At 48.8% G+C, this 26,818-nt stretch overlaps 1 protein-coding gene across 1 annotated transcript; it reads right to left on the reverse strand.

Annotated features, from left to right (window-relative positions):
• Positions 1-627: 627 nt before the first annotated feature.
• On the reverse strand, positions 628-21,137 carry SORD (sorbitol dehydrogenase). The gene is made up of 9 exons (XM_040601600.1): positions 21,033-21,137; positions 17,508-17,541; positions 16,638-16,802; positions 14,369-14,528; positions 11,840-11,958; positions 11,315-11,380; positions 4,381-4,556; positions 3,457-3,578; positions 628-1,744 (listed from the first exon to the last, which is right to left on the reverse strand). Exons 1-9 carry the CDS (start codon positions 21,090-21,092, stop codon positions 1,579-1,581), a joined length of 1,068 nt encoding a protein of 355 aa, XP_040457534.1. The 5' UTR covers positions 21,093-21,137; the 3' UTR covers positions 628-1,578.
• Between the last annotated feature and the right edge of the window lie 5,681 nt (positions 21,138-26,818).

Genomic DNA, 26,818 nt, shown 5'->3' on the forward strand with positions numbered 1-26,818 from the left:
CAAGGGAGTAGGTTTCCATTTCCCAGCAGTTAACAGGGTCTTGCAATGGCCAGTGGTCTCCCAGCTAGACCAGTGGGGCTCCCCCCAGCATGGGAGTCGGGGGCCAGGAGAGCCCCAGGGCTCAGTGAGAAGTCCTGGTTCACACCTGCTGCCAAAAGCTGGGCAGCCTCCCCCTCCCACAGCCATCACACCCCCTTTGGCAAGGTGCATTTTAGTAATTCTTGGACAGGCTCTGCTAATACCACATCCAATTACAGGGTCAAGCTCTCAGATAGGTTTGTACCTGCTCAGGCTGACACATTAACAACCCAGTTTACTCTGAACAGTACTTTGACCGCTGCTTCTGGCTATGGAAATTTCCCCTGGGTTATGTCTCAGCTGTGTAAAGCACAGCACAGACTTGCAGGCTTCTACACCTGCCAAGACTAACTTAGCCACCTCTGCAACAAACACAAGCTTTGATTTGCAAACAGTTGGGCTGTTTAAGGTTTCACGGTGCAGCTAGCACCGAGTTCACCTGCAGCCTGGCAAGACACAGCAGTGCAATAGCCTAGGGGTCTGCACATTCCCCAGGGCCCATGGACCCCTTCAGACCCTGCACCCAATTCTTTAACAGATGCAGACACATCAGGCAGATAGCTTTTATTGAGGAAAGTTCAGTACCAGCCCAAGAAAGGGACTGATCTCTCAGTAGTAAAATTAACACATGACTGTAATCAAAGATTAGATTAATCTGCAACCTGCTATCTCATTAGTACCTTGTTCATGGCTCACAAGCTCAGCAGGAAGGCCTGATATCTGGGAAGAGTTACAATTCATTCGCAGTGGTAAAACCTTTCAGTGATGCTGTTCCCTTACTTGTCACCTTCACTCCCCTCCATGGTAAAAGCAAGCTCTGTCCCCCAGCAGCAGCCCCTCCTTGGGAACCACGTAAGGACAGGGCTCTCTCTGGTCCCAGCCAGAGACAGGGCAGTTTCCCTGCAAACACACCGCAGCCTGTCCTGGATCGGCACTTCTGCCCTGTGGGGAGCTGCTGTGGGGGGATGACACAGCAGATACAGTCCCAGCTGGCCTCCAGACTAGCTTCTTCAAAAATGCCCAGAGCTTTGGACCCACAGTTGCTGTCTGCAAAGAGCATAAAGAGAACAGCCTGAATGTGCAGATGCTTCCCATAGAGGTGGGCTAGCCAGGCTTTGTTCTGCAGGTCGATACAGTCCCCGAGTGTCCCTGAGGGAAGGTGTGACTGAAAAGACACAGGCAGCTCTGCCCAATACACACAGAGACACCCAGGCTCTTCTGCACGTGGGGTCTGCCGGGGGAGAGCCAGCTGTGTGAACCATAGTCCCTAATCAAACAGCAGCATTTTGATTCAAACTATCCCCTATTGGTTCTTCATTTGTAGTTACCTGTTAATACTCAAATGGTGTATCCCTCAGTGCCATTCACCCTTTACAAGGCAGTGCCCGCACAAGGTGACTGTATAAACATGCAACAGCCATACATCAGCCTCCTGTGGCCTCATGCTTCACATCCCGGGCAGGCAGTGTGACAGGGGAGAGGGCCGGTCACCACAGCATCTCAGGGGCTGTGGTCAGTGGGGTCACACTTCAACATGACTTTGACCCCTTCACCCCTCTTGGTGGTCTCAAATGCCTCAAGAGCCTTTTCCAGGGGAAAACGGTGTGTAACCAAAGGCTTGACATTGATCCGCTTGGATGCGAGCAGCGCAATTGCCACAGGCCACCTGGACAGGAAACAAAGAGCAAAGGATGACAGCAGCCCCCAGTTTGGAGCCCCAAGAAAAGAGCACGGAGCAGCCTGGTTTCATTACAGTAATTTCCTTAGTCCAGGCAAGCAAGAGGAGTTTTGCCTGCAAACAATCTTCCAGAATGGGAACCTCGAGCATCAGGCATGGGAGATGGGACAAGCCAACTGCTTTGGGCTGTTGAGCACCGAGAAGGCAGGCACTGCTATACACAGACAGCTGGCTGTGCTTCACCTACAAGAGGCTAAGTAAGTGAGAATTACAGGAAACAACTGTACTCCTGAAGCATTGAATGAAAGAATTGCTGTGCACCGCTCTCCACTCACCTGGTCTCCTCACTTGCAGAATGATCACCATGGAGTTCAAACGCACTGACTCAGTGCAGGAAGAAGAAAGGAGAAGCCTCAGTCAGCTTCCAGCCTCTCCTCTGGCACAGACACCCTCAATTTGATTGCCTTGCTGATCCATTTGAATGGACCAAATTAGAGTGATGGGGATACAAAGGGATGCAGCGGCTAATCTAATTCCCAAACTGCCTATTTAAAAGACATTTCTCATTTTAAGAAGGAGCTTGATTGCATCTCATAAATCCTTCCTGGAAGTCAATCTCTACAGACTAAGTAAGGATTCTTGCTCCACTAGCAAGAAACTACAGCTCTGAACATAGCAAAAATCAGGTTGCAAATGTGCAATGCTGCGTTTCAAGCCCTGCCCAAGAAGTACAAGACCGAAGAGAGGGCAGCTGAGCTTCACCTGCCTACAGGGCGAGGCCAGCTTTCAGTAGTCTCAAAGACCTGCCTGTCCATGAGCCATGCAGTTCAGTCCTCTGGAGAGAGCACATATACCTCCAGACTGGCTCCAGATAAATGAAGGAAACTAAACAAGGCTCTTGCTCATCCCAGCATTTACTGATCTCCAACAAGACTGACAATGTGATTTCCTTCCATGATGAGCAAGGAGAACAGAGCTGGACACAGCTTGGCATAGGACATGGCACTTGGGATTTTTGACTCTTTGCCCAGAATTAAGATTACCCATATCCTTTGCCTCAAAATAGATAATATAACAGTTAGGAAGGTGAATGCCAGGAGGCAGCCAGCTTTTCACAAAGTAGTGTGTAGGGTCAGGGCCAGGTCAATCTGCTGCCTAGAGATCTCCCAGCACAACGGGCTGAAAGCAGCTAAAAGCTGTTGTGTTCCTCCCTGCCGAGCCATGAGCCAGCACACTTGTGGACAAGCCAGTCTCTTGCAAAACACCCCCAGCACCTGGCCTTCCCTTTCTACAGGGCATAAAAGTTGATGGCACAAATGTTAACTATGATTTCCACACACACCCCTTTTTGGCCTGCTTGCTTGCAGCAGAGTAAGGGTTTATAGGGTCTCTTCCTTTCTTTGCACCAAATGCTGCATGAAATGGAACAGGGGGAGAACCCAGCTGGGCTGCTTTATTGTGGTCAAATTTGCAGCGCAGTGTTCATACAGGAACCAAGGCACAAAATGCAGGACACATCAGTCAGACTGTCTGCACTGCTGCGCTGGCATTTCAGAGTGACATGAGGTTTAACCATGGTAAAGGAAACCAAAGGCTGGTAAGGAAAACCAGCCTTTTCCACACCCTCTCTCCTTGTGGAAAGCAAGAACTTCTTACAGACAGATTTGGAAACACATCAGCCCATGCTGCACAAGACTCACGTGTTGCAATAGCGGAATATCCCCCGGATATCCACCTCTCGCACGGCAGCGTTCACGATGGGCACAGTGACCATCTCAGGCCCCAGCCCCACCAGCACCAAGGTCCCACCAGAACGAGTGGCCTGGAGAACAAGCACAATAAAAATACGTTACATTTTGCAAAACACAGTCACCTGAGCTTGCACAGCAGTCTGTAAAAAAATAAAGCCACACTTTGTGGCTGTAATGGACTGTCCAGGGCACAGCAGAGAAGCCAGGGGAGAGGCAGGATCCTGTCAGGAGCCCGCAAGTGTGAAACACACAATAAACGAGGCTTAAAAAAGCAGTCTTTTGAAAATCTCTGAAGGATTTTCTAAATCTTATTCTGAAAAATGACTAGCATTTAGGAGTATGAGAAGTACTTTTGGATTTTGGGATTAATGGGAGAGATTTAAAACTAAGAGCCTGATGCTCCACTGGAATTTCTCTTTTTGTAGCTTGTCCCATTTGTCTCCTGTCCTTTCATTGTGAAACTGTGCTACCTGCTCCACAGCTTCACATCAGGCAGTTCATGACAGCAAAACATCTCCTTAACTGCTTTCTTCACCTGCTGGAATTAGTTTTCTTAATTATTCTCCTTATTAGGACATATCGTCAACTTGATGTAAGATGCTGTCCTACTCTGACACTGCTGCGTAGCCATGCTGAGTTTCAGGGTCTTATTGTAGTCTCTTCGGTAAGTGGTAAAGCCAAATCAGACAATTATCCCCATGCTGCCTGCAAAGACGTTAACTCTTTAATTGTCTCTCTTAGTTGTTGTCTAATGAGCACCTCCTCTCCCTCACACCAAGCTCACCGAAATTAAGCACTATGGGAGAGAAATAACTGTCATTCATTGCAGCGTCCCAGAAAAAGAAAAGCCAATGCCAGACAAGCAATACTCACATAAATGCCAGCCTGGATGCAGGCTTCCACTCCTGTACACTCCACAGTTATCTCGGGCATGCAGCCAAGCAGACTTTCCACTTTGAAGGCCACCTCCTTCGGGGTCTCATTCTTCACCTGAATGGTGAAATCTGCCCCCACCTCCTTGGCTTTTTGAAGGCGAGATGCAGATAAATCTGGGGAACACAAAACAAGTCAAGAACTGGAGCATTATGTGAAGCAGAAGGGAAGAACCTGACCCTGTAATCTGCTTCCTACCCCCATCTGACAATCTCCACAGAGCCACTTTGTTTGGTGACCAGCTGTCAACTCTCTCAGGAGAGAGAAGACAGTATTTGTTATGTGGTAGGACAAGGTGGGGAACTGCAGCCCACTAGTACCTTCTCAAGAATGTATGTAGAGCTCTCAGACCACAGGGCTTCCCACCCTTGATGCAAGTAGGTCACCATCAAGGAGGCCTGATGGAAACACATACGTCTGGGGTCTGAACATGGGTTCACAGGGCAGCACACAAACAGGAGAGGAAAGGGTCTACATCCCCTCCCTCAAATTCACACAGCATTCAGTGAGGAGGCAGGGAGGAGACCTGCTCACTTTTCTGGGCAGACAGAGAAGGACTAGTGATAAGGACAACTTAAAGACACAGATGCCGAAAAGCTTTCCAGCTGCAGAAGAGGGTGTGCTTCAAAGAGGCTAAAGCACCAACTCACAGATGAAAACCACACCATGCAAAGTAATGTCTGAGTGAAGAAACAGCTGCCACCAGGAGACTTAAGGAGTGTCTTCTAAGATGACTGTAGATCTCTCAATTTCTCTTTGGTACTGCAGGAACATCCAAGGTGTGCCAAGGCAAACTAGAAGGCCAAGCTTCCAAACTCCAAAGGGCAAGCACACCCATGCCACAAGCAGGAACCACAGCAGGAACAGCAGTGGCCAAGCACTGGCATGTTGCTGTCTCCACGCTGAAGAGCAGAGGAACCTCAGTGCAGGCAAAGGCAAAAGGCAGCAGGAGGGCAAGACAGACAGGTCAGTGCTGAGCTACACTTGCCCTGTTTGAACAGCATGGTTGCATCTTAACAAAACTGACACCATCTAAGAAAGGCTGCACTGCCTGGTGTCTCTCTGGCAATGACTCTTTCATGAAGCAGCTTCACTAATTCACACAGAACCTAAACCCACTAGTGAAAACTAACTGTAAAAAAAACCACATTATACACACTCTTAGCAAGTTAACCTAGAGAGAAGCCTACAGAGAGGCAAAACCCCACCCCTCCTGCATTTTCCTTCCCTGGCTCTCAAGATCATTTGCTATTGCTCACACCCTCAAGGATACCTCCCTCTCAAAGGGCACTAGGCAGGGAGGCAAGGTTGCTCTGACCTTCCTGATGGCCCAGAAATCACCTAGCTATGGACAGCACAGCACCGAGAAGCCTTTCTGACAGGAGATGTCAGGCTCAGAGTATCATTAATGTGGCCATTTCACTTCTAACAGTACCAGATAAGAGCAGATCACAAGCTCTCTGAGGGCTTCCTCTATGAACCATCAGCAGATGCTTTCAGCTGAGCAAACTGCAGAATGCATTAGTTGTCAACACTAAGTGCTGCCCTGCTGTTATAGACCTCTCCCATCCTTTTAGCCTCCTTGTTACAGCACTGGAGGCTGCTAAGCCTCTCTCAAGCAGTTTCTGTTACAGATGAATGAGCAGGCAAGCCCATAAAAAAAAGGGAATGGATCTAGTAAAATACTGACTTCAAACAGCCCATTAACACACAGCAGCAAAGCTGGTGTTGATAAATATCTGCAAGGGCATGGCTGTACTCTGGTAATCTGTCTACAGGGACCTTGACAGTGCTGTAGATATCTTTTGAAGATCCATAAAATGGTTTGTAAACGAAGCGAACTGCCCAGGTGAGTAGCCACACTGTGTCTTCTCTTCCACGTCCCCAGGAAGGAAGCCACCCATCCCTCTCCAGGCACCACTGGTGACCAGGACATCTCTGGAGATAAGGAGGAGGACAGAAGAGAAGAGAGGCATTTCCCAGGCAGAAACAACCTCTTCGCCTTGCACCGAAGCAGTGATTTACAAGGGCCTGTGTGCTGGCACTGGAAAAGACATTCAGATCAAACATGGAAACTGAGCTGTAACAGCCAAGATTTCCTAGACCCAAACCTCAAGGGTGAGCAATGTCTCCTGCCAGAGGTCCTAGGCTTGGATACTTGGAAAATGATACCTTTGCCAGGGGCACACTCCTCTCCAGGACACACTGTGCACCCACACACCACAAAGAGGAACATACCCCTCTCACCAGGGCACAGTCTTCAGAGAAGTCAGGGATGGAGTAGGGGGAAAATATCAAGGGAAAAGAGGAGGAGGACAAGGCTACTGCTCTGACATGAGCCACTCTGACTCAGTCCCAGCACTGGGAGGAAGACAGGCCAGAGGACCTACCCTGCCCATCACATGATGAACAGCACAGACATGCCCCCACTGGCAGCACAAGCGCTTGAGATGCTGGGTGCTGTCACACCCATTGAGATGAGCATCCAGGAGACCTGAGGAGGGAGTTTCAAGAAGGAAAAATAAAGGGTAATAAAATGCAGTCAAAGGAGGAAAAGCCAAGGCTGAAAAGTGAGGGCAGCATCACCCTGGAAGCCTTGACACGGGCTCTCACTCCTGTGGCTGCAGGAGGCATTAGTCACGTCTGCCCCTCAGGCTGTACATATGGTCATGCCTGACCCTCTGCTAGCTGAGCTGCACTCAGAGACCTCCCACGCAGCAAGGGCATGGGCATTTCTGAGGCACCTGAAATGCCTCCAAACGACTTCTGCCTGGCATGGCTTGTGTCTCCCAACTCTCACTGTATGGCAAAGAGGCCAGGGGAGCTTGACAGTGCTCCCAGCAACGGACTGAAATCCCCATGAAGTTCAGCCTCAAAACAACAGCTTGCAGCAGACACAGCTGGATTCAACCATTTACAGTCTCTGCCTAGTCACTTACTATATTTTATACTGTCTCTTTGGCAGTAATACATCCAGAGGCAGTGCCTTGGACCAACAGGCCCTCCCAGCCAATGCTTCAAAGTGGCCACTGAAGTCACTCTCAGGCAGCAAACACCCCCCCCACCACCACCTTTCCTATAGTTGGCCTCTGGTTTGCCAACTTGCTCACGAAGGAAGCCCTCACGTCAGAGAGGCATACAGGATGCACCAGCAATACCGTCAGACCTGGTCAGGGCTGTGATAACGTCTCAGTGTACCTGGCCTAAGTGAATCACTACCAAGCACTTGCTGAAGCCGACAGATCTGCAGGTTACCAATGAGAAGTTTACCATATTGTTTAGAGCTCCAGACACTTTTAAGTGTTGAGAAGAACCAAGTCATTTGGGTTTCAAACCTTGCAGCAGCTGAACTCCACACAACTCTTGGGCAACTGGTCAATTATACAATTAAAGCAGGGGTCCTCAAACTTTTTAACCAGGGGGCCGGCGTGCGGATGAAGTGGCAGGCAGTCATCTGTGGCTGCTTGGTTTCCCCCCCCAGCCCCCCCCGGGGTGGGGGGGGGAGGTGCGTGGGGGTTCTGTAAATACGGGGGGCCAGATTGAGGACCCTGGAGGGCCGTATCCAGCCTGTGGGCCATAGTTTGAGGACCCCTGAATTAAAGGGTTGCATTTGGCCTCCAGTCAGAAATTTGTTTTCACTTCCTGGCTGCTGGAGCTAATTAAAGTTTTAACTGCCAGACTAAGAGTAGCCCATTCTTGTATTTCTGCTCCCATGGAAGTTATCAAATTATACTTAAGCGTCTCATGATGGTTTATAAGCCTTAACAGGCTTGAAACTCTCACACTTTCTATGTTGATCTTCTTTCACAAAGGAGTTGAACTCTTCCTGGTTTCATCCTCCTTGGCCTTGACTTCCAGGGTTTCTGGAGGCACCAGTACCCAGGACTTCAGGTTTAAATAGCACAAGGGGAATAGTTTCCCTTAAGTAGGAATTACTAAATTCATCTTTAGAGACAGTCAGAGTAAGGCAAGACAGTCCAGCACCACCATACAAATTACCCAAACTGTCATCTCACTTTCTGGGGAATAAGACTGCTCTTTTACGTGCCCCTAAGGAGAAAAGCAGCTTTTTAGAGCAACAGCTATACCCACTGTCCACAGCAAGGCAGAAGAACAGGAGAAGGTTGCCCATAAATATCAATCACACCCACTCAGCAGCAGAGCACAGAAAGTCATATACCTTAGGGAAGAGTAGATGAGGAACCATGAAACAAACTGATCTTCTGCACCTAACTGCAGTCCATCAAATACACCAACACCCTCCCCCCACAAAAGGAAGAACACTAGTCTGACAGGAATAAAGCATTTCAGGGAGAAAAGCAAAGATATCGGAAGCACTAATACCTTTTATCAGGCAAGCTGCTGTATCTAGGAGGAAAGGCAAGCTTTGACACACACAAGCCTTTGCAAGGGTAGGGCTGAGCATTAGTCTCTAGCTACAGTGCCAGCCACTCTCCCAGAGAAGGGACCCGACCCCCTGGCAGAGATATAACTTTCCGAAATTCATTGACTCCAGGTGTGCCAAAGACACTCACCACAGAAGCTGTAGGAGGCGAGTTCTCCCCAGGTCAGGGAAAAGCTTTTAGGTATTCCTATGTTTGTGTGCTGCTTGTCAAAACAAACATTTAAAGCCTTAAGTGCTGTGCAGACACAGCTCTTCACAGATAAACACATCATAAAACCTCCAGGCAATTAATTCAAAGAACCTGGTAGCAAAGTACAAGAGGGCCACCTCACAGGTGTTGGCTCCTAAAGCTGAGAGAAAAAGCAGTTCCTTGAGACAGGCAGCAAAATCCCCAGTGGCAATGAGCCAAACAAAATCCATTCTTCAGCTCATGTTACATACAAATATTTGACTAGAAACAGCACCTTCCACGGGTGTCTCCAAGCATCTCAGCCAAACACCTCTCAGGTGGGAGATGTCTACAAGCCAGGATCATTACCTAGACCAAGGTGCAATATAAGAAGGGATCAATTCCATGTCGCTGAGCTTGTTGACCCTACAAACCAGGTACCAAGAACCTCCTATGGCCACCAGAAGCCCATGGCAGGTGCTATAGAGAACTGCTTGCCAAAGGTCCCCAGGAGCAGTCTACAGGCAGAGGCAAGAGCAGCTCCCAGTGTTACAGGGAAGAATACACCCAGATAGGACCAGGGATGGGGCAGCAGGCTAAACCAGCTGCCTCAGCCCCACCAACCCCTGCCAGCTCACCAAGCCCTTCCCCACCCAAGGATTCAGTCACTCATCAGCTCCTGCACCAGCTCAGCTCAGCAGCAAGGTTCCTCATACGTGAAGGCAGAGCTGCTTTTCCTGCCATAGCAACCATCATCCTCAAATAACAACACTTTGCAAAATCTGAGGCCTGGATTGATCACAATCCACCAAGCACGTGCATGCAGGGTGGGGCCAGCAGAGTAAAAAATGCCCTGGACTCAGCGGCAGGAGGATTTAGGGAGAAGGCAATAATCTGCTTTAGGTTTTGACATCAGCTACTACTGAAGGATGCTTCTGCAAAGACAAAAGTGTGGGACCTGAATTTTGTCTCTCAGCCCAAAGAAGGAAACACAGTAAGAGAGAGGTCAAAAATACAGCTGGCCCGAAGCGTGGGAGGTGGAGCAAGAGCCTTCTGAAAGGCAAGCTATACAGAGAAGAGCCCAAACCTTTGAGGTAAGGTGGAGCGAGCTGGGCTGGATTAGCATGGCAAAGAGAAGGGGGGATCGAATGGCTGGCTGCAACAACCAAAAGAGTAGCTGCAAAGATGATGAAGACTCATTTCAATTGTTGCAGAACTGAAAATATCCACAAATGACAGTTTGTGAGTGGATCCTAGAAAAAGCTTCTTCATTCAGTGGTTATGCAGTCCTGGAGTAGGTGCCCCGAAAGATGGGATCTCAACCCTCAGAAGTTTTCTAGGCACAGCTAGACAAAGACATGGCTGCAAGTGGCAGCTGGACTAGAAACCTCCAGGACACAGTTAGATAAGTGAGGCCCATTTCTGAAATGCAGGGTCCCTGAAAAGGCCATTTCAGTCATTGTGGATCATCACTAGAAAATTAACCCCACAGCAGGACAGCAGAAAGAAGGACAGCAAAGAAGGACTGCACACAGAAGGGACTGTGCAAATACTGTGTCCAGACCATCACCTAGCACTACAAAAGGAAGGAAAAAAACCTGCTCGGAGCAAACCTCCAAGAATAGCTCCAAATAGGGTATAAAAATATGCTATGTTGTCTGGTCTGCATGACTAGGTGAAGACTAGAAGCACATGTGATCCAGGTCTACAAGTGCTACAGCAAAAACAAAACCTGATCCTCAAGGCTTGATCTATGAGCCAAAGGCAAAACACAAAGTTGAGGTCAGCAGAGCTCAAAAACAAAAAAAAAAAAGAAGGAAAACAGTGATCAGAGGTGAGGCACCAGGAGCAAGCAGAGCTCTTGTAATTCAGAGCTTTGTCATATAGATGCATTGCTTCTCCCAAAAGACCTGCTCAAAGTCTCAAAAAGGTCTCTAGGCTTGATCCAAGGACCACTCATTAGCCTCTGGTTTATTTTCCTTGAAGTACTGTAGCTACTCCACCTGCACAACTTGCCTGTACTAGGAAGCAGAAGTTACTACCCTGGTCTGCTAACCTAGCAGAGAAGCACCTGCATCTTCCTATAGACCCCAGTCATTCAGAGATCAAAGTCTTGTCCTGGGGAATGAAGTGTTTATTAAGATTGCCCCTAGACAGGTGCACATTACTACTCCATGAACAGACTTTCCGTTGTGCTTGGGCTGCCTTCCCCAGCAGTTAACTTGAAGGAATAATTTGGAATTAGTCAAAGTGTTGTACCATGGGAAACAGGCACACTCTTAAGGGTTAAAAGGACTTACCAGTAATTACCACAGCCGCTGCACCCATCATCTTAGCAACAAGCACATTAACAAGGCCAATTGGTCCTGCATACAAAGGGGAGAAAGAAAACATATACAACTGCCAGACAGCACCAGCTGCAGTCTCTAAAAACATGCCCAGAGCTCAGTGTGTTCCTAGGCTAAAGGAGGCTCCAGCTGTGTTTCCAGGTGGGCAGCTTTGGGATCACACAGTCACCATGATCCCAGGGCAGTGAGAGCAGCTGCTGAGAGAGCAGCTATTGCTATATGAGGGGCTCCGCAAGGAAAACACCACCCGCTCCTCTGCTCTCTTGAGCTGGTCGGCTCAGCACATCTGACACTGCACTGTGCATTTGGGCTGCTCAAAATGCAGCACTGTAGTGCAGCACGGGCAAGGGCAGCCTCAGGGTCCAGCCCCCAGCATCCCTGTAACTGCTATGACCCACGCTTACGGCTTGCACCCTGTCCATCCCCCTCCACGCTGTGGCAGGTAGAGAATGCAAAGACTGAGTATGTTCACCATACCAGAGCCAGACACAAAGACTTTGCTTCCCAGAGTGACTCCTGCTCTTTTGCAGGCATGGATTCCCACCGAAAGAGGCTCAATAAGGGCTCCTTCTTCAAAGGTGACATTATCTGGAAGCCTGCAAGAACCAGACAAAAGCAACAATCACCAAAGAGGTTTATGAGGGTGATGAGAAAGCCAGGACACTCAAAGACCAAATATTCTGTGATCCTATGGGTCTAAATCACAGTGGCAAAATACACTCTCACCTGTGGTCTGAGAAATGCAGGGCTGGAAGGCATTTCAAGAGGTTATATTGCCTCCTTCCCTCCTCTGAAGCAGCATCAAGGGCACCTAAACCGTCTACCAGTGAGGTTTGCCCAAGCACCAAACACAGGGACCTACAAATTCCCCTACATCAACTGTCCAGTACTCGGCGAGTCAACCCAAAAACACCTTTGCCACTCATACCCTTTGAAATAAACTCCACAGTTGTGAATGTACCACCGTGAAGACTGCCCTATGGCTGGGACACATCAGTCAGCCTCCAGACCCCTCATCTGGGTTGAATCATTTGGCTCCATGCTTTTACTTGCTGCCAGTGGTGATGCCACATAAAGCAAAGGCAGCCAGATCCCGGTCTCTCCGTCATGCTCTGGATGTCCTCCCCTGATGCACCAAGTGTTTCAACCACTGGCTGGTCTCAGCACGCACCCTCCCAGCAGTCAGGGAAAATGTGTACAGTGGGAATCGAACACCTTTTGGACAGAAACAGCATCATAATGCAGTTAGCATACATGATAGAAAAAAGCAGAGGTGGGTGAAACCCTTCTGAACTGCTGGTAAAAATAAATCTCAGCCCCACAATGCAGCCCCCTTCAGAAAGCCACCAGCATGGCTCTCACACAGCAGGAGCTGTGAGCTGTGTCTTTCTGACAGTCCTGGGAAGCTCAAGGTCAGATCTCAGCCAGGCCAGCACAAAACCAAGTAACGGAAATAACAGTTGTGGGAAGACAGCTGTAAGGTATCTGTATGTCCCTCATCTCCAGGAAGCATTAAAGGGCTGACTCCAAGAGTTCAGTTGTCTCAGAGTCTGGCATCACATTTGCTACTACTGGGTCTGGGCACTGTCCTGTCAATGGGGAGGGCAGCTTTGCAGCATGTTCCCACATCCATCAAATTACTCAGAGCATCCAACACAGAGTCTGTCCACCAGTAGAAGGACAGACAATATCTGCCCAAATATGCAAAAGCCCATTGAGCTCAGCCATCATCTTTTCTTAGCAAATTTGTGCTGGCAGAGTGACTTTGTGCCAGCGACTCTGCTCTATATCAGATGGCCACCACATAGTTCACCTGAAACCAGGAGCACCAGATCCAGGCTTTTTTGCATTTCAAAGCTTAAACCACCCCCCATAGTTAAAGTAGTATTAACTCAAACTGGAGAAAAAAGCAAAACCCTGGAAGACAACAGCTACAAACCAGCCGCTTCCGCCCAAGCAAAAACTTGTGATGTTGTCAGAAAATGTTATTTTAACAACACACAGGAGATCAGTGACAGTAGGTCTGGACAGCGAGAAGTTAGTCCCATCCAGACCAGCATCTCATCTGACAGCAACTGCTTGGGATCGCTTTGAAAGAAGCTTCCTGCCTGAGGACTCCTATGAGAACATTCGAGTGTCTCCTTCCAACTGATATGATCCTGACTTTCTCTGCAGACACCAAAGATCAATCCCAAGGACATTCCTACTCATAGAAGTACCAGCTCCATACAGACTGAGAAAGCACAAGCTCCACATGTAGACCAGCCTCAGGGGGGAACTACCTTAGACTGTTTTTAAACCCTTGTGCAAACACACTTATGTGGGTCTAACACTGCAGAGGTTTATTTGCCAGAGTACTTAAGCACAGACTTGCTTTTAGCAAATATGTCAGTCCTGCCACAATTAAAAACATACTCAAGTTTGCTGAACTGGACATGAAAACAAATGTGTAATGCTGGCAGCTTAGTGGGGCCACTCAGCGCCACAGAAAAAAAAGCAGCTTAGCAGGAACACTGCTTTCTGTTCCTGCTCTGTTCTAAGTAGGATGACTTCGTTTCAAAGACAGAGCAAGGTTTCAGCAGTCAATGTGGTGTTTCCTGAAAAGCAGCAGTAAAGCTAGCTCAGCTCAAAGAATCAAAGACCTTCAGGCACCATCCTAAGAAGCAAGGATATTAAAAGATAGCAGAAAAAAAAACCCCAACAGCAGGGAGTAAATGGGAAAAGAAAAATAATTAAAGGGTAAAACAGTGGTGACATCCCAGGAAACGTGCAAGAAATGTTTGTTTATGTCTGGCACCAGAGGGGATAAACTACACCTGCCTGACAAGCCCTTTGCAAAGTGGCTGCCATCCAAGCCTTATACACGTTATTTATGGATCAGAAAGCATTAAAACATGTCATGTTCAAGCAAAGAGTGCTCACTGCAATACTCAAAAGGGCCAAGAGGCAATAGCTTCAGCTAATCCCTGCAGGGAGCATGTATTTCTCTGCAGAGGGAGCACTAACTTGTAGCAGTAGCTGGCACTGTGCTTGTAGTAGCGGCACAAGTTCCCATTATCAGGAGGCGTCGCGCAGAAGAAGATGGTTGGAGACAGGTTATAGCGGCCAGTTTTGCAGAACTCATCCATTTCTCTTGGGACACCAGGCTCAATGGCCACTCGATCACCTGTCAGAGTGAAAGCAGACTGTGTTACTTGGAAAGAACGTGGGCACATAGGTATGGAGTAGCATCAAACAATCACAGAAGACAGCATGAAACCCTGGCACAGGAGAAGCATGAGGGACATCTGCCAACTGGAAAAGATCACACTGCACACACCAGGCAAGTTCCTAACACTTCCTTCACGGTGGCCTCATCACCAAGATCTTCACAGTTACTTAAAAAAGCCAGTGTTTCAGAGCCACAGACACAGAGCAGATGGAAGCTCAGTCACGTACAAACTTCTCTCCAGCTGCCTTGCACTCAACCTTAGCAGATGAAAAGGCAGCCCTCACTCCAGGCAATCACACAGTGACCAGATTTTTTTCAGAATCTGTAGTAAGTAGTAGAATAAATAGGGCAAAGCAGGTGAGCTCTGCTGGCCACCACGCCACCAGCTGGAAAGGGCTGTTCCTTTGGAAGGAAGCTTATGGTGCAAAAGCACATCTGGAAGTCAGGCAGGACTTATGGGGAAACAGAAACATCTTGATGTTATGGCAGGGAAGTCCAGACTGCTGGAAGGACACATGCTGTAGGACAAATTGCAAAAAAATAAAATAAAAAAAAAAAAATTGAATTGCAATCACAAGGCAGGATGGACTAAAGAAAACAAATGTGTGACTGCAGTACAACTTGCAAGTCTGCAAGGAACACAAGACAGCCCATTTTGTTTGGCAGAGGAAGCGAACCAAAGCCAAATCTCTCAGCAAAGCTCTCCAGCAACATGCTTCCACTCAGACATGGTGACAAGCAGGAGAATGGATCAAAGTAAAGAGCCATCTAGCCCACTACATCACCTCTGACAGGGCCAGTATGGGATGTCTGGGGGTGAGAGAAGCAGAAGCACATACTGACCGTTCTCCCAGCCGCCCATTATATTTAGCTGTGTGGGGGGCCTCCCAAGCTGCATGTGGTTTCTTTGTATTTACTAACCCTGGACAATTTCTCCTCTACCTTCCACCATGTAAACTTCTAGCATCCATGTCATCCTCTGCCAAGAAGGCCTGCAGGTCTGCTGCATCCTAGGTGAATGCTGCACCTGGCTCGCACTGTCCCTTGCTCTTGTACTGGAGGAAACAGAGAACTGGCAACCTTTATGTGCCCTCTCCCTGCCCTCCATGAGCCTTCAGACCTGTGTCACACGTCCTTGAGTTGTGTCTCCAGCTCCTAGCTCAAGTTCCTAATTTAGTAATTTGTCATAGACATGCTGCTCCACATCTCATCATCTCCTTGTCCTCCTCTGAGACTTTTCACTTCTTTTTTATCTCTTTGGAAAGGAGGAGACCAGAACTGCACGCAGAGCTCCAGATGTGCAATGATGTCCTCTGTCTGAGTATCTGTCCCTTTCCTAACTCTGATCTGCACTCTTCACCATGAGCCAACATTACCCTAAACTGTGTCAGAGTCAAAGGTCTCACTCTTCAGCAGTGACGGTCAGCCCACCGTTTTAGATACAAAGCTGGTTTTGTTTTTAGTTCTGTCACAGTCACCACTTTACCTGCATTGAATTTTAGCTGCACCTTATTGTCCAGACACCCTTAAGTTCTCTCTGTAACTCTTGCTAGCTCTCTCATGTTCTCTCCACCCTGCCTAAGCTGCTATCACCAGCAAACTTAGCAAAATTCACTGCTCAGCCCATTTTCTAGGGCATTCATGAGCATACCAAACTGTAGAGGTCACATTATGGGGCCTAGTACAGTTGCTCCAGTGAACTCTTTCCACTGCTGGAGGTCATTTGCTCCTTCAAGAACACACATGCCAAAGAAACATCAACAGCAGGCTGCTGGCAAGAGCAACATACATGGTTTCTGAAGCTGAACATCCAGCTTCTTCAGAAGGCACCTTCTACCAGCATACACACTGCTCTGCATTCCTAAGAAATACCACTACAGTGGTGAAGCTGTGTGGTTAACAGCAGTACAGTGACACTCTCTGAAGGAGCAGGTCACACTGCAATTCACAGCTCAGAAGACGAGATAAATTTACCTAACAAAAAAGCACAGCCTGTTATCAACACATTCTCAAGGAACTGACTAGCAGGAAAACTAATAAAATGACAGTTTTGATTCCAATTACCTGGTTTCAGATCAGTCACCCCTGATCCCACTTTGACAACGGTCCCAGAAGCTTCGTGCCCCAATACCATGGGGTCCTTCATGACAAAATCCCCAATTCGACCATGCTGCCAGTAGTGAACGTCAGACCCACAGATCCCAACAGAATGCATCCGCAGGAGGACCTCTGCCAGAAAAAGAAGAAAGGTTCTTGCAGAAAAACTTCTCAGGCACTGGGAAAGTGACAGATGTACTGCCTCTGTGCCCCACAATAAAGGCCAAGCCAGCACTGAAACATCTGAATTTACTAGCAGTAAATACATGTACCAGAACTGCACATGCACGCATTAGGATGGATGGCATATTCATGAGAGACCTGCTAAAATACAAAACTATACAAGGATTTACAAAACAGTAAAACTTAAAATATGGTAAGACCCCTGTCAACAAAAGCTAATACAATCCAAGAGGGGCATGACTATTACTGGAGGAAGAATAAATGAGCAAGTCCATTTAATTTTTCCTTCTCCCTAAGCTATGATTTCAGCCTTGGAAAATCAGTGAATCAAATTTCTATTGGCCTATATGCCTAGCCTATTAATATTTAGTCCTGCAATAAGATCATTTAACATGTTTAATGTGAAATACATGAACTGATGAAACAGGAAGCAAACAAAAGCCAGATAAAGGGGTGTATCTGTGACTGCTCCAATTCTTCCTTAAGTGGAAACACAGCATTGTCTGGTTTAGCCAAGCATTCTTTTTTTGGATTGTGTTACATGTTCTCAGAAACATATGACCTCTTTATAAAACCAAGGAGTAGCAAAAAAAGAATGGGAAAAGAAAGAGATTAGCAAAGAAAGCAGACAGAAGCAGTCATCTCTAGACCTACCATTGGGACCCGGTTCCGGAACTGGACGGTTTTCCTATGGACAAAAAGAAAAAAAAAAAGCATTCAGCCGCTTGTGCATAGCCATGGGAGTACCTCATGGAAAGTCAGTCCAGGTTAGCTCAGGTAAATCCACAAACAGATCAGGGTTTTGGTTCTGTCTGCTCTGTAAGACACTGCTGTACAACAAGGAGCAAGAACAACGTGCAGTTCACACTTCCTCCCTAAGCTCACCTAATTTTGCTTTTGCAGTGAAGTAGCGTGAGCATCCATTATAAGTGAGCACACAGCCAGCCTGTAAATGCACTCTCTTCAATTATTTTGCCTTTCCCTGCCCAGAAAAGAGCCACATACTAAATTTTCCTGCCCTGGAACAGCCTCAAGTTTCAGCTGAATCCTTCATCCCACCAAAAGACAAAAAAATTCACGTTCTGTAACCAGGAAGATTCTGAACCTCTAATTTCTATAAAGCATTAGTATTCCAATGTTTATATTATTATTATTATATTTTTACTAAATGATTATAAACCAATGTATACATCAATTGTAAACATTACTGTAAATCACATTTAAAGTCACATCCTCTTGTAATGAGTATGACACCTCTTTATGGGACGAATGACAAAAACCAGAATTATAAAAGTAGTCACTTGGCCTCACGTCACCCTTCCACCTAAAGGGTCTGCAGACCTTTTGCCTTCACTGAACTCCCTCAGCTGTCTCAAAAGGCAAAGGAATAATTCTGTTGGGTTTTACAACATCATGACAGTACGATAACCATCCAGCACGCACCTCTAAGATCATGTGCCTAAGAAAACCTGCACCAAAGTAGTTAGTGCTAACAATGAACTCTCCATAATCCACCTGCTGCTCAAATTTTCGTGCATTTTAGACCCTTTTACCCACAGCCCAAAAGCGGGCACAAGGCCTTTGAGCAGACCTTCGATTCACCCAGTTCCTCTTCGGAAATTTGGTGCATACACATTAGTGAGCCCATGGTCGGTTATTTCACCTTGCAAGAGCATCTTCAGTTAGCAAGAAATCTGCTCTCTGGATTTGAGAGATGAGCAATCACTTTATAGCAGTCCTCCATGTAGCAGCTTCAGCAGTTAACCAGTTAGAAGCTGCTACATAACAACAAGGCCAGACTTTGCTGCTGCTGTACTGCTGAGAAAGCAGGGTATCCCTTCCTGCTTTGGGGGAACACCATTTTGCATTTTAGCTAATTAAACACATTTTCAACCCCACCATACTTCTCAACTCATACTTTGTACGAGAAATTCTGAAAATACATTGTCAAAGCACTACTTCATTAAAATACCTGCTGAATAATTGGTGCTGTAAGTGGGCAGGATGGCCCAAACTGTTGACTGGAGTGCAAATCAAGCACAACTCAACCTACTGAAATTTTCAATGCTCAGAACTCTATCTGCATTTTTTCTATGTGGGGTGTTTGTTTTGCCCCACTAAGGACACAGACCAGAGCATTATTTTTAAAAGAAGCCAATCTACATGTAAACTCTTATACAGAAAACGGCCAGTAAGCATGCAGTCTGGTAACACACCAGAGGTACAGACCACCTTGGCTGTCTCAAAGGGACTGAGCACAACATGGTGACAGATAAAGCAAGCCAACTTCTAGCTGAAAATGTGTATGTGGCATTCCTCAGCCCAGAAAAACACACTTTTCTTTCAAAAACAGCTGTGCCAAAACCCAGTCCTCTTGGTGGAAACTGAACCCTCCAGCTTGATTTGTAGAAAACTGTGAGTGACCAAAGTGGTAGACCCCGAAGTACTTCAGAATGCATGTTCTGCTCACTGCCCATTCTGCACTGAAAAGGTCAGAGACAGCAACTGGTGTAACCGAGGATGTGAAGGAAATGCAGCCAATGTTTTTCGTGAAAGACGACATGTAAGAGAGCGTATGTACATCCATAAAAACCAATAAATCCTCAAGGGGCAGCAACTTGGAGCCTGTGGCAACCACCTAAGATCCAGAGGAGAGTCAACAAAAATGAAGCCAATACATTTTTGCGTAACACAGGCCAGCTATTGAAGCCACAGTGACCCTCCCCATAGGAAACACATCCACAGGAATTAAGAAAGGTGTGGGAATTACAGGCAAGATGATCTCACCTAACTTTAGGTATGAATAATGCATGTAACAAGTTGAGAGTTCTCTGCCTAGACTCCTTACGTGATCAGTGGGGCAATGCAATGAGTGCCATTCACACAGTTGTGAAGAAACTTCAGAGAAGCCCAGGAGGATCCCACTCTGAGGGGCTGCCAGTACAGGAGGCCAGGGAAGCACTGAGGACCACCACTGAGGTCTCCAGCAATACAAATATCCCTAGGGAAACTTACACATCTGGGCGTAAGCCAACCTAGAGATCAGCAATACAGACAGAATGGAGCCAGCAGCCACCCTCAACGCTCTCATACACCTTTCTAAATTACAGGGGTTTGGGAACACATTCTTGAGCTAGAGGGACCATCTCAATTCTCATTCACTGTGGCGATGCCTTTTACTTCTAGTAGAAGCCAGGCTGCCTCTAGTGAGATAGCAGTTATACCAAAGGTGGCTGGGAGCCACGCAGGAATCGCCCATGTGAGCACCGCTTAGCCTGTGGCACATGTCGCTTGAGCCACGCCAGAACCGTAACAATCTGCTGCTTCCCTGACAATCATCCCCCAAATGAGCTGCTGCAGTATCCAAAGTCTACGTGTTCCTAAGAGCCCTCCTGCCGCTGTTTGTACGGAATGTTGCCTGCCGATGTTTGCCCCTGTAAATATTCCCTGCCCGATTTGGCACTCGCCAAGCTGGCACACGCCAATCCCCAGCAGCGCTGCGACCATGGCACCCGGGAGGATCGCAGCGTCCGCAGTCGGAGCAGCAGGACAGGCTGAAGCTCCCGCTGTAGGCGAAGGGCCCCCCCGCGGAGTACAGCAGCTGCCCCCCGAACCCGCCCTGCGGCTCTGTCCACTGGGGCCGCCCTGTGCCGGGCTCTGCGCCCCGCAGCGCGGGCCCTCCCCCCCTCGGGGTTCGGGTGCCCCCGGGCCGCGGGGCTCACGCTTTGCCCCAGGGCTCAGCCCCCCAAGCGCGGGGCGCCCGCTGCCCTTCCCCGCTCCCCGCCCGGGGCCAGTTCAGCTCATTGACCCGGCACCGGCGGCGGGGATCGAGGGGGCGGATGCCCCCCCAACTGCTCGGTGCCGGGGGCTCAGCCCCAGCGGGCTCCCGGCCCCGCGGGGGGCTGGCTGCCTGCCGGCGCGGCGGGGCGGCCCGGCCTGGCCCGGCTCCCCCCGACCCCGGCCCGGCCGGCGCTGGGCGGCCGCCCCGCCACCCCCCGGCCCGGCCGCCCCCGCCACCCCTCGGCCCGGCCGCCCCCGGCCCGCAGCGCCGCCAAGCGCGGCCCTGCTCCCGGCCCGCTCCGCCCGGGCGCCGCCAAGCCGAGCCGAGCCGAGCCGAACCGAGCCAGGCCGGGCCGGGCCGCGGCGGCCCCGGGGCGGCCCGCTCCCCCCGGCCCGTACCAGGCGCAGGTCCCCGGCTCGGCGCACCACCACGGCCAGGTTCTGCCCCGGCGCCGCCATAGCTCGGCGCGGCACGGCGCGGCGCCCGGGTCTAAGGACCGGCGGTGGGACTTCCCGCGGCGGGGCCGCCCCTCTGACCCCGGCTGCCCGCCGCGCCAGACCCGGCGCCGCCCCCACGGCATGGAGCGGGCAGGGGCAGGCTCCAGCTCGCAGGCCCCGACCCCGGGCCCCGGCCAGGCCGGGCCTCTCCGGCAGGGCAACCAGGGCCCAGCAGGCCCCGGCGCCAAGCCCCCACCCCACCCCCCGGCAACGCCTGTGAATAAGCTCCAGCTGCGCTCCCTGCAGCCCACCCCGGCCGGGCGCGCCTGGGCACGGCCACAGCCGTCCCGGCCTTTCAGAGCGTAACTGGGTGCCACTGGGCCCTGTTCCGTCTCACACCGTGTCTGCACTGGTGCGTGCTGCTGCCGTGCCAGCTGGAGTGGCTCAGTTCAAACCGGCACTGGTGTGAAGCTGGCGGCAGCATGGTGCTGTGCACTTCGACTAAAATACAATAAAATGTGAGGCCGTGGGTTTGCAAGGACCCAGCTGGATGCAGCATTGTTGGAATGTGGATATCTCAGCTGTGAGAATGGCTTACTGGGGGGAAAAAGCCCGCGATTTCAGGGATCATGGGTTTCAGGGGTAAGAGGTTTTCCACCCAAAGGGAGCTGGCAGATCTCAAGAAGGTTATCTGCTCCAGCCCTAAGAGCGTTCTGAAGCTGAAAGTTTTCTAAGCTTGACTTCCTTGGAAAAACAGAAAATGTGCAGGATATGTCATGCAAAGTTGCCAGAACCAGATAAAATAGCCTGCACGTGTAATATTACTTCCTCCTGCTTGCATGAATGGGAGTATCTATGAATTTCCTTTCCTCCTTGCAAAAATGTTTCACCTTCCAGGCAGATGAGGGCTGAGGCATTTATTTTCTCCTGGGTCATTCCTCACAATACTTATTCGAGTTGGAGTCAGCATCGGATTAGTGGCTGTGAGCCACTCCTGTGGTTACTCTGAGGGCAGGGGAAGGAGCATGTGTGAGGGAAACTGTGACAAAACTCCTTTACCCAGTGTTTACACAGCAGTCCAATTCCTGCTGCATCCACTGCCTCAGTAGATGAAGCAGGAATATTTGCATTTCTGCAAATTACGGAAAGACAGGGAACGGCCATCTCTTCCTGGATGCACTTGTTTTATCAAGGCACCTGTTTGTACCTCTGCAAAAGTGGCTTCTGTGCTGCTTTGCCACACCAGGAGATGCTCTGAAGAACCCAGCCTCGAGCTGCTGCTGTGCCCAGGGTGTCACTGTCTTGACAGGGTGGGGTGGCAGATTTGAAGTGCTTTGGTTCTGTTGCCTTCTCTCCCAGGAAGAACTGATGGTGTTGGCTCTTCCTCTCAAGGCACAGCAATGCCCTCAGCCAACATGGCCCTGTGGCCAGACAGCCTCTGCTCCTGCCCTGCGGCGAGATGGGGAGGAAAGCAGTTCCTTGCCAGTGTTTGGGCAGACAAATGTCTTTTTGTTGGGGCAGGAGAAATGGTTGATTCAGGTCTTCTGCTGCTCCCTGCCATGACTGTCAGCACTGCATCTTCAGTTTCTTCCCCTTCTCTTTCCCGCTTTCCTTCTGGATCAAATCCACTTCATATTTTCCATCTGTGTTTTCTCTGCCAGTATTTGCTGCCTGGCAGCTAGCTCCAGTGTGCAGACTTGGTCTGCTCTTGCTTCAAGATTACAAGGACTTCACCAGCCACCACAAGTTCTGTGAGATCCTTGTTTAAAAGAAGCTTTGAAGTTTTTGCCATGGTCCATTCCTCTTTGTTTGTCTTCAGCACTGCCTGGCAAGCTCTTTTGACTCCCAACCAAAGACAGCTTTAAACAAAACATACATAGGACTTAGTTGCACATTCATTTATTATTCACTTATGCTTATGGGAATCCAACTTGTAGTGACCACAGAGGTCATTCACATTCCTTCAAGCATGCAATAGTGGTGCTATAAAGATCATGTCATAACAAGTTAACTTTGCAAATCAGGCCTTATCACCAGAACAGTTCCACTTTGCATTAGCTCAACAAAGATACATGTTTGCCTTTTTAGCCAATAATCAGGATCATTGTTGTCTTGCTAGGTAAGAATATAAGTTCTTTGTTGACATGACTGTAACTCAGTTCACTTATAGCAGTCAAACTCGACATGTATTTTCCTTGTTTACAAGTTATGAAACACCTCTCTGGACCATTTCAGGTGAGGAGAAGGGTGGCGTGACCTCAGGGGAACTCACTTCCCTATCTTGGAGGAGGAGCTTCCCCAAAACAAAAGGCAATGGGCACAGGTTGCACACTCACCAGTTCGCTGTGGAGGGTGAGGGCAGTGCTTTGGACCCCAGGCTCCTTGCAGTGATCCTTCAGCAGTCCCATGTGGCAGGGCAGCCTCGGATGCAGTGTTGGGTTGGGGGCCCTGTGTGGAGCAGCCAAATATCTGCTGTAAGCATCAGATGTCAGTGCAAGCCTCTGCCTGGTCCAAAATGTACCCAAGGGGCCTGAGCCTAACCTCACCACCTTCATGAGTTCTGCATCTCCATGCACAGCTCAAGCAGGACTTCCACTGGAGGCAACTACTTCTATCCCCCTCCCCTTATTTAACCTATGAAGGATTTCTGTATTTGTCTGGGAGGTGGTGTCACCTCAGCAGGGTCCCTCTGAAGCTTCTTGCACATCCCAGCATAGCAATTGTATTTCTGACCAATGAGAGCAAATGTTTTCTCCCAAGTTTACGCAGAAAATTCTAAGGTGCCTGTGCAGATCTGCCAGCACCTTTGACAACAGTTAGAAAAAGAAATTAAACAACACAGTAATAATTTCTTTCTCCCGAAGAGAGATGCCATAACAGCATCTCACCCATAAAGCCACCATCCTGTGACGGCCTTATCTCACCTCCAAATCAAAGTGAGCATGAGTGTTAGAGCTGTGTAAGGTAGGTCATGGCCACCAGACCTAGATTCAGGTTAAGTCTGCAAATGAAGTTCAATAATCCTATGAAACAGCTCTAAGTGTGGGCAATTATATTCTGAAATAGTAACACCAGGTTCTATTTTTAAATATCAACTCCCTGCAGAGACAAGCCCTCTGACAATTTTATCTTGAGAGGATTTGTTCCAAAAAAGAAAGCCTCTGCTGCTGAATGTGTCATCAGGGATGCAGCTCAAAATATCAACAATCCTTATTTTTAAGTATTTACTCATGGCCCCAGAAACCGTTCCTTTGCACTTCTGGGGTTTTGAGTGCATGACCACAGAGCTTGCTCCTGCTTCTTTTCCTCTGAGCACCTCACAGGGTGCTCCACTGGGAAGACAGATACAGGAATATATTGGGATCCAACATTTCCACTCACCCACCCAGACAGGTGAAGGCAGAAGAAGATCCTGGGAGACTTTGTGGCTGCTGGTTATAAATTTTTGCAATGCTGTTCTGTTCTGGGTCAAGACCTTCCACCATCCCTGCATGTGCATACCACCAAACGTAGTTATTTGCATAGCTCAGATTTGTCATTTCCTCAGAAGCCATCCTCAGCTGCTGACTTCCTCATCCTTGCATGCTGGTTAGGCACCACACTAAATATAATCCCATCAGTCAATACTGAACGCAATTTTCTGCAGAAGAGTGCAGCTCAGGGAATCATTTAAAATCTCCTTGTGAGACAATCGTTTAGCGATTGTGTGCCAGCTTTTTAGAGCATGAAGGCATGTGCATTCCACCTTCCTGGGAGAGGTGGCTGTACCTTCACATCAACCACTTAGGTCTGTCCTGTCCTCAAGCCTGAGGCAGGACCAGAAGTCTGGTGGCTGAAGAGCACCCCTGCACAGCATGTCTATTCTCAGAAATACAGAATTTACAAATAACCTCTTTTGCAAATGAGCTTTGTCTGAATGGCATCAGTGGATCTTGTGTGGCCAGTGCTGGGGCATCTGTCCACCTAATTTTTTGTGTATCTGTCTTGGGATTATCCCGAGCCCACCTACGCAGTAGCATGAGTCAGCCAAGAGGCTTGCAGGCTGCGCAAGGGTAGGGTGCAAAGTGCCATGTAGTCACCCAAGACAGTTTGGTGGAGTTTAGTGTTACAAGGCCAGGGCCACAACCCAGAGAAACTCTGCTTTACTCTATGACTAACTCCCTCTCTGCATGCCCAGAAACACCCCTCTTCAGCCAGATCTGCTAAGCCGTCGGACAGTGGCAGATCTCTATACCTTTGCAGAAGTGCCTAGTAGTTAAGGCAGTTATAGTGGTGGCAGCAATTATATTTCCTAGAAACCTTCTCTTCTCCTGTGAGACAGATCCAGCTCCTTCAGCATATCATCATATGCCAGGTACTCCAGTCTTAGTGACCCTCTTCTGGACTTTGCAGCTGACCAACTTTTCCAACACCCCTCTGGAAGGGTACACTCAAAGTCCCGCTTCCACGAATGCAGGTGAAATCAAGCAGTCAGTGATGTTACTTCCCCTCCACTGCAGCATCCCTTTCCCTGTGTACCACCCTGAAGCCATCTGTCTGCACAAACATTATTAACTTGTTCATGTCTCTGGCTTTTTTCTGGTTTTTTTTCTGCAACTTGTCACACACCATTGACTCCAGAATGGTTTAAGACCCAGCCACATGGTACTAATAATATTCAATCCCAGAGAGATGGCTTGGTCCAGACTCACTTGCTCCGTGGCAGTCAACAGCCGATGTTTTGGGCTTCTAGTATTTCTGCTTTTCCATAAGAAAGGACCATGACTTTTGATGAAGGAAGGACAGAAAAGCTGCCTGGATGATTTTCTAAGTTCATAATACAGCCCTCTCTGAAATCACCAAGTCCTCATGGGCAGCTGGACCCTGATAGATCCGTGCATGAGAGATGAGACCGGTTTTGGGGCAACTGTTTCTTAGCTCGGGGATTGGCTGCAAGAGCAGAAAGCTCATTGTGAGTGAAGCAGAGAAATGGGACAACAGAGTGCTAAACAAGTGGGGCTTGGTGAGAGGTGCAGATCAGTAACTGGAGAAACATGAGCCACAGGGGGGCCCGAAGGCAGAGAAGGGACCCTGGACTATGGCGTGGTGGAAACAGACACAGCTGTGAGGAGCAGCCACAGAACTTGGATAGTGCATAAGATTCTCCGTACAGGTATCAGGCTATGTGGAAGGTCCAGGCACTTCTCAGCAGGGATCAATACTCCCAGATAGGCTCTGGGTGAGATGAAGGTTTTGCACTTGGCCTCTCTCTTGTGTGGGTCATTCCCCAGGTTTGTTTCCTGGAAAAGCCTGGCCTTTTTTAGCACTAGCAGAGCTGGACTGGAGGCAGTTGTTAGTTTTATAGCCGTATCTAATCCATGCCTGTGCCATCCACCGCTAAGTTCAACACCAGCAGTATGAAGGAAGACTATTAAAAAAACCCACATGTCTTTAAACATGTCTCCAATAACTAAGCACAGTGGAATGAATCATAAACCACACCCCCTCAACAGATGAGGAAACACAGGGAAACAAAAACTTCAAGCTCAGCAAGGAAGCTAGGTGCTAGTTTGTTGCCCTACCCCTCAAGGTTTGTTTGGGAAGTTAATAAAAATGTGTTGACATTCTTTCTGCTCCCCTCCCAAGGAGGGAAAAGACTGACCAAACGTCATGTACAGTAACCACTGGGGTGGGCTGTGGCAGTACCAGTCTGTGCTCCAAACCAGATGGATATTTAGAGCAAAGAACACCTCATGACATGTATTTCT

Source organism: Falco naumanni, chromosome 7 (assembly GCF_017639655.2).
Source record: "Falco naumanni isolate bFalNau1 chromosome 7, bFalNau1.pat, whole genome shotgun sequence".
Taxonomy (NCBI): Eukaryota; Metazoa; Chordata; class Aves; order Falconiformes; family Falconidae; genus Falco; species Falco naumanni.

Bases quoted from the DNA above. Each gene is read 5' to 3' on its own strand.
- SORD (XM_040601600.1), bottom strand. From the start codon at position 21,092: ATGGCGGCGCCGGGGCAGAACCTGGCCGTGGTGGTGCGCCGAGCCGGG. The intron at 4,557-11,314 runs GTAAGTCCTTTT...TGTGTTCCCCAG, and splicing joins AGCGGCTGTGGTAATTACTG to ATTTATCTGCATCTCGCCTT. The intron at 1,745-3,456 runs GTGAGTCTTGTG...TTTCCTGTCCAG, and splicing joins ATATTCCGCTATTGCAACAC to GTGGCCTGTGGCAATTGCGC.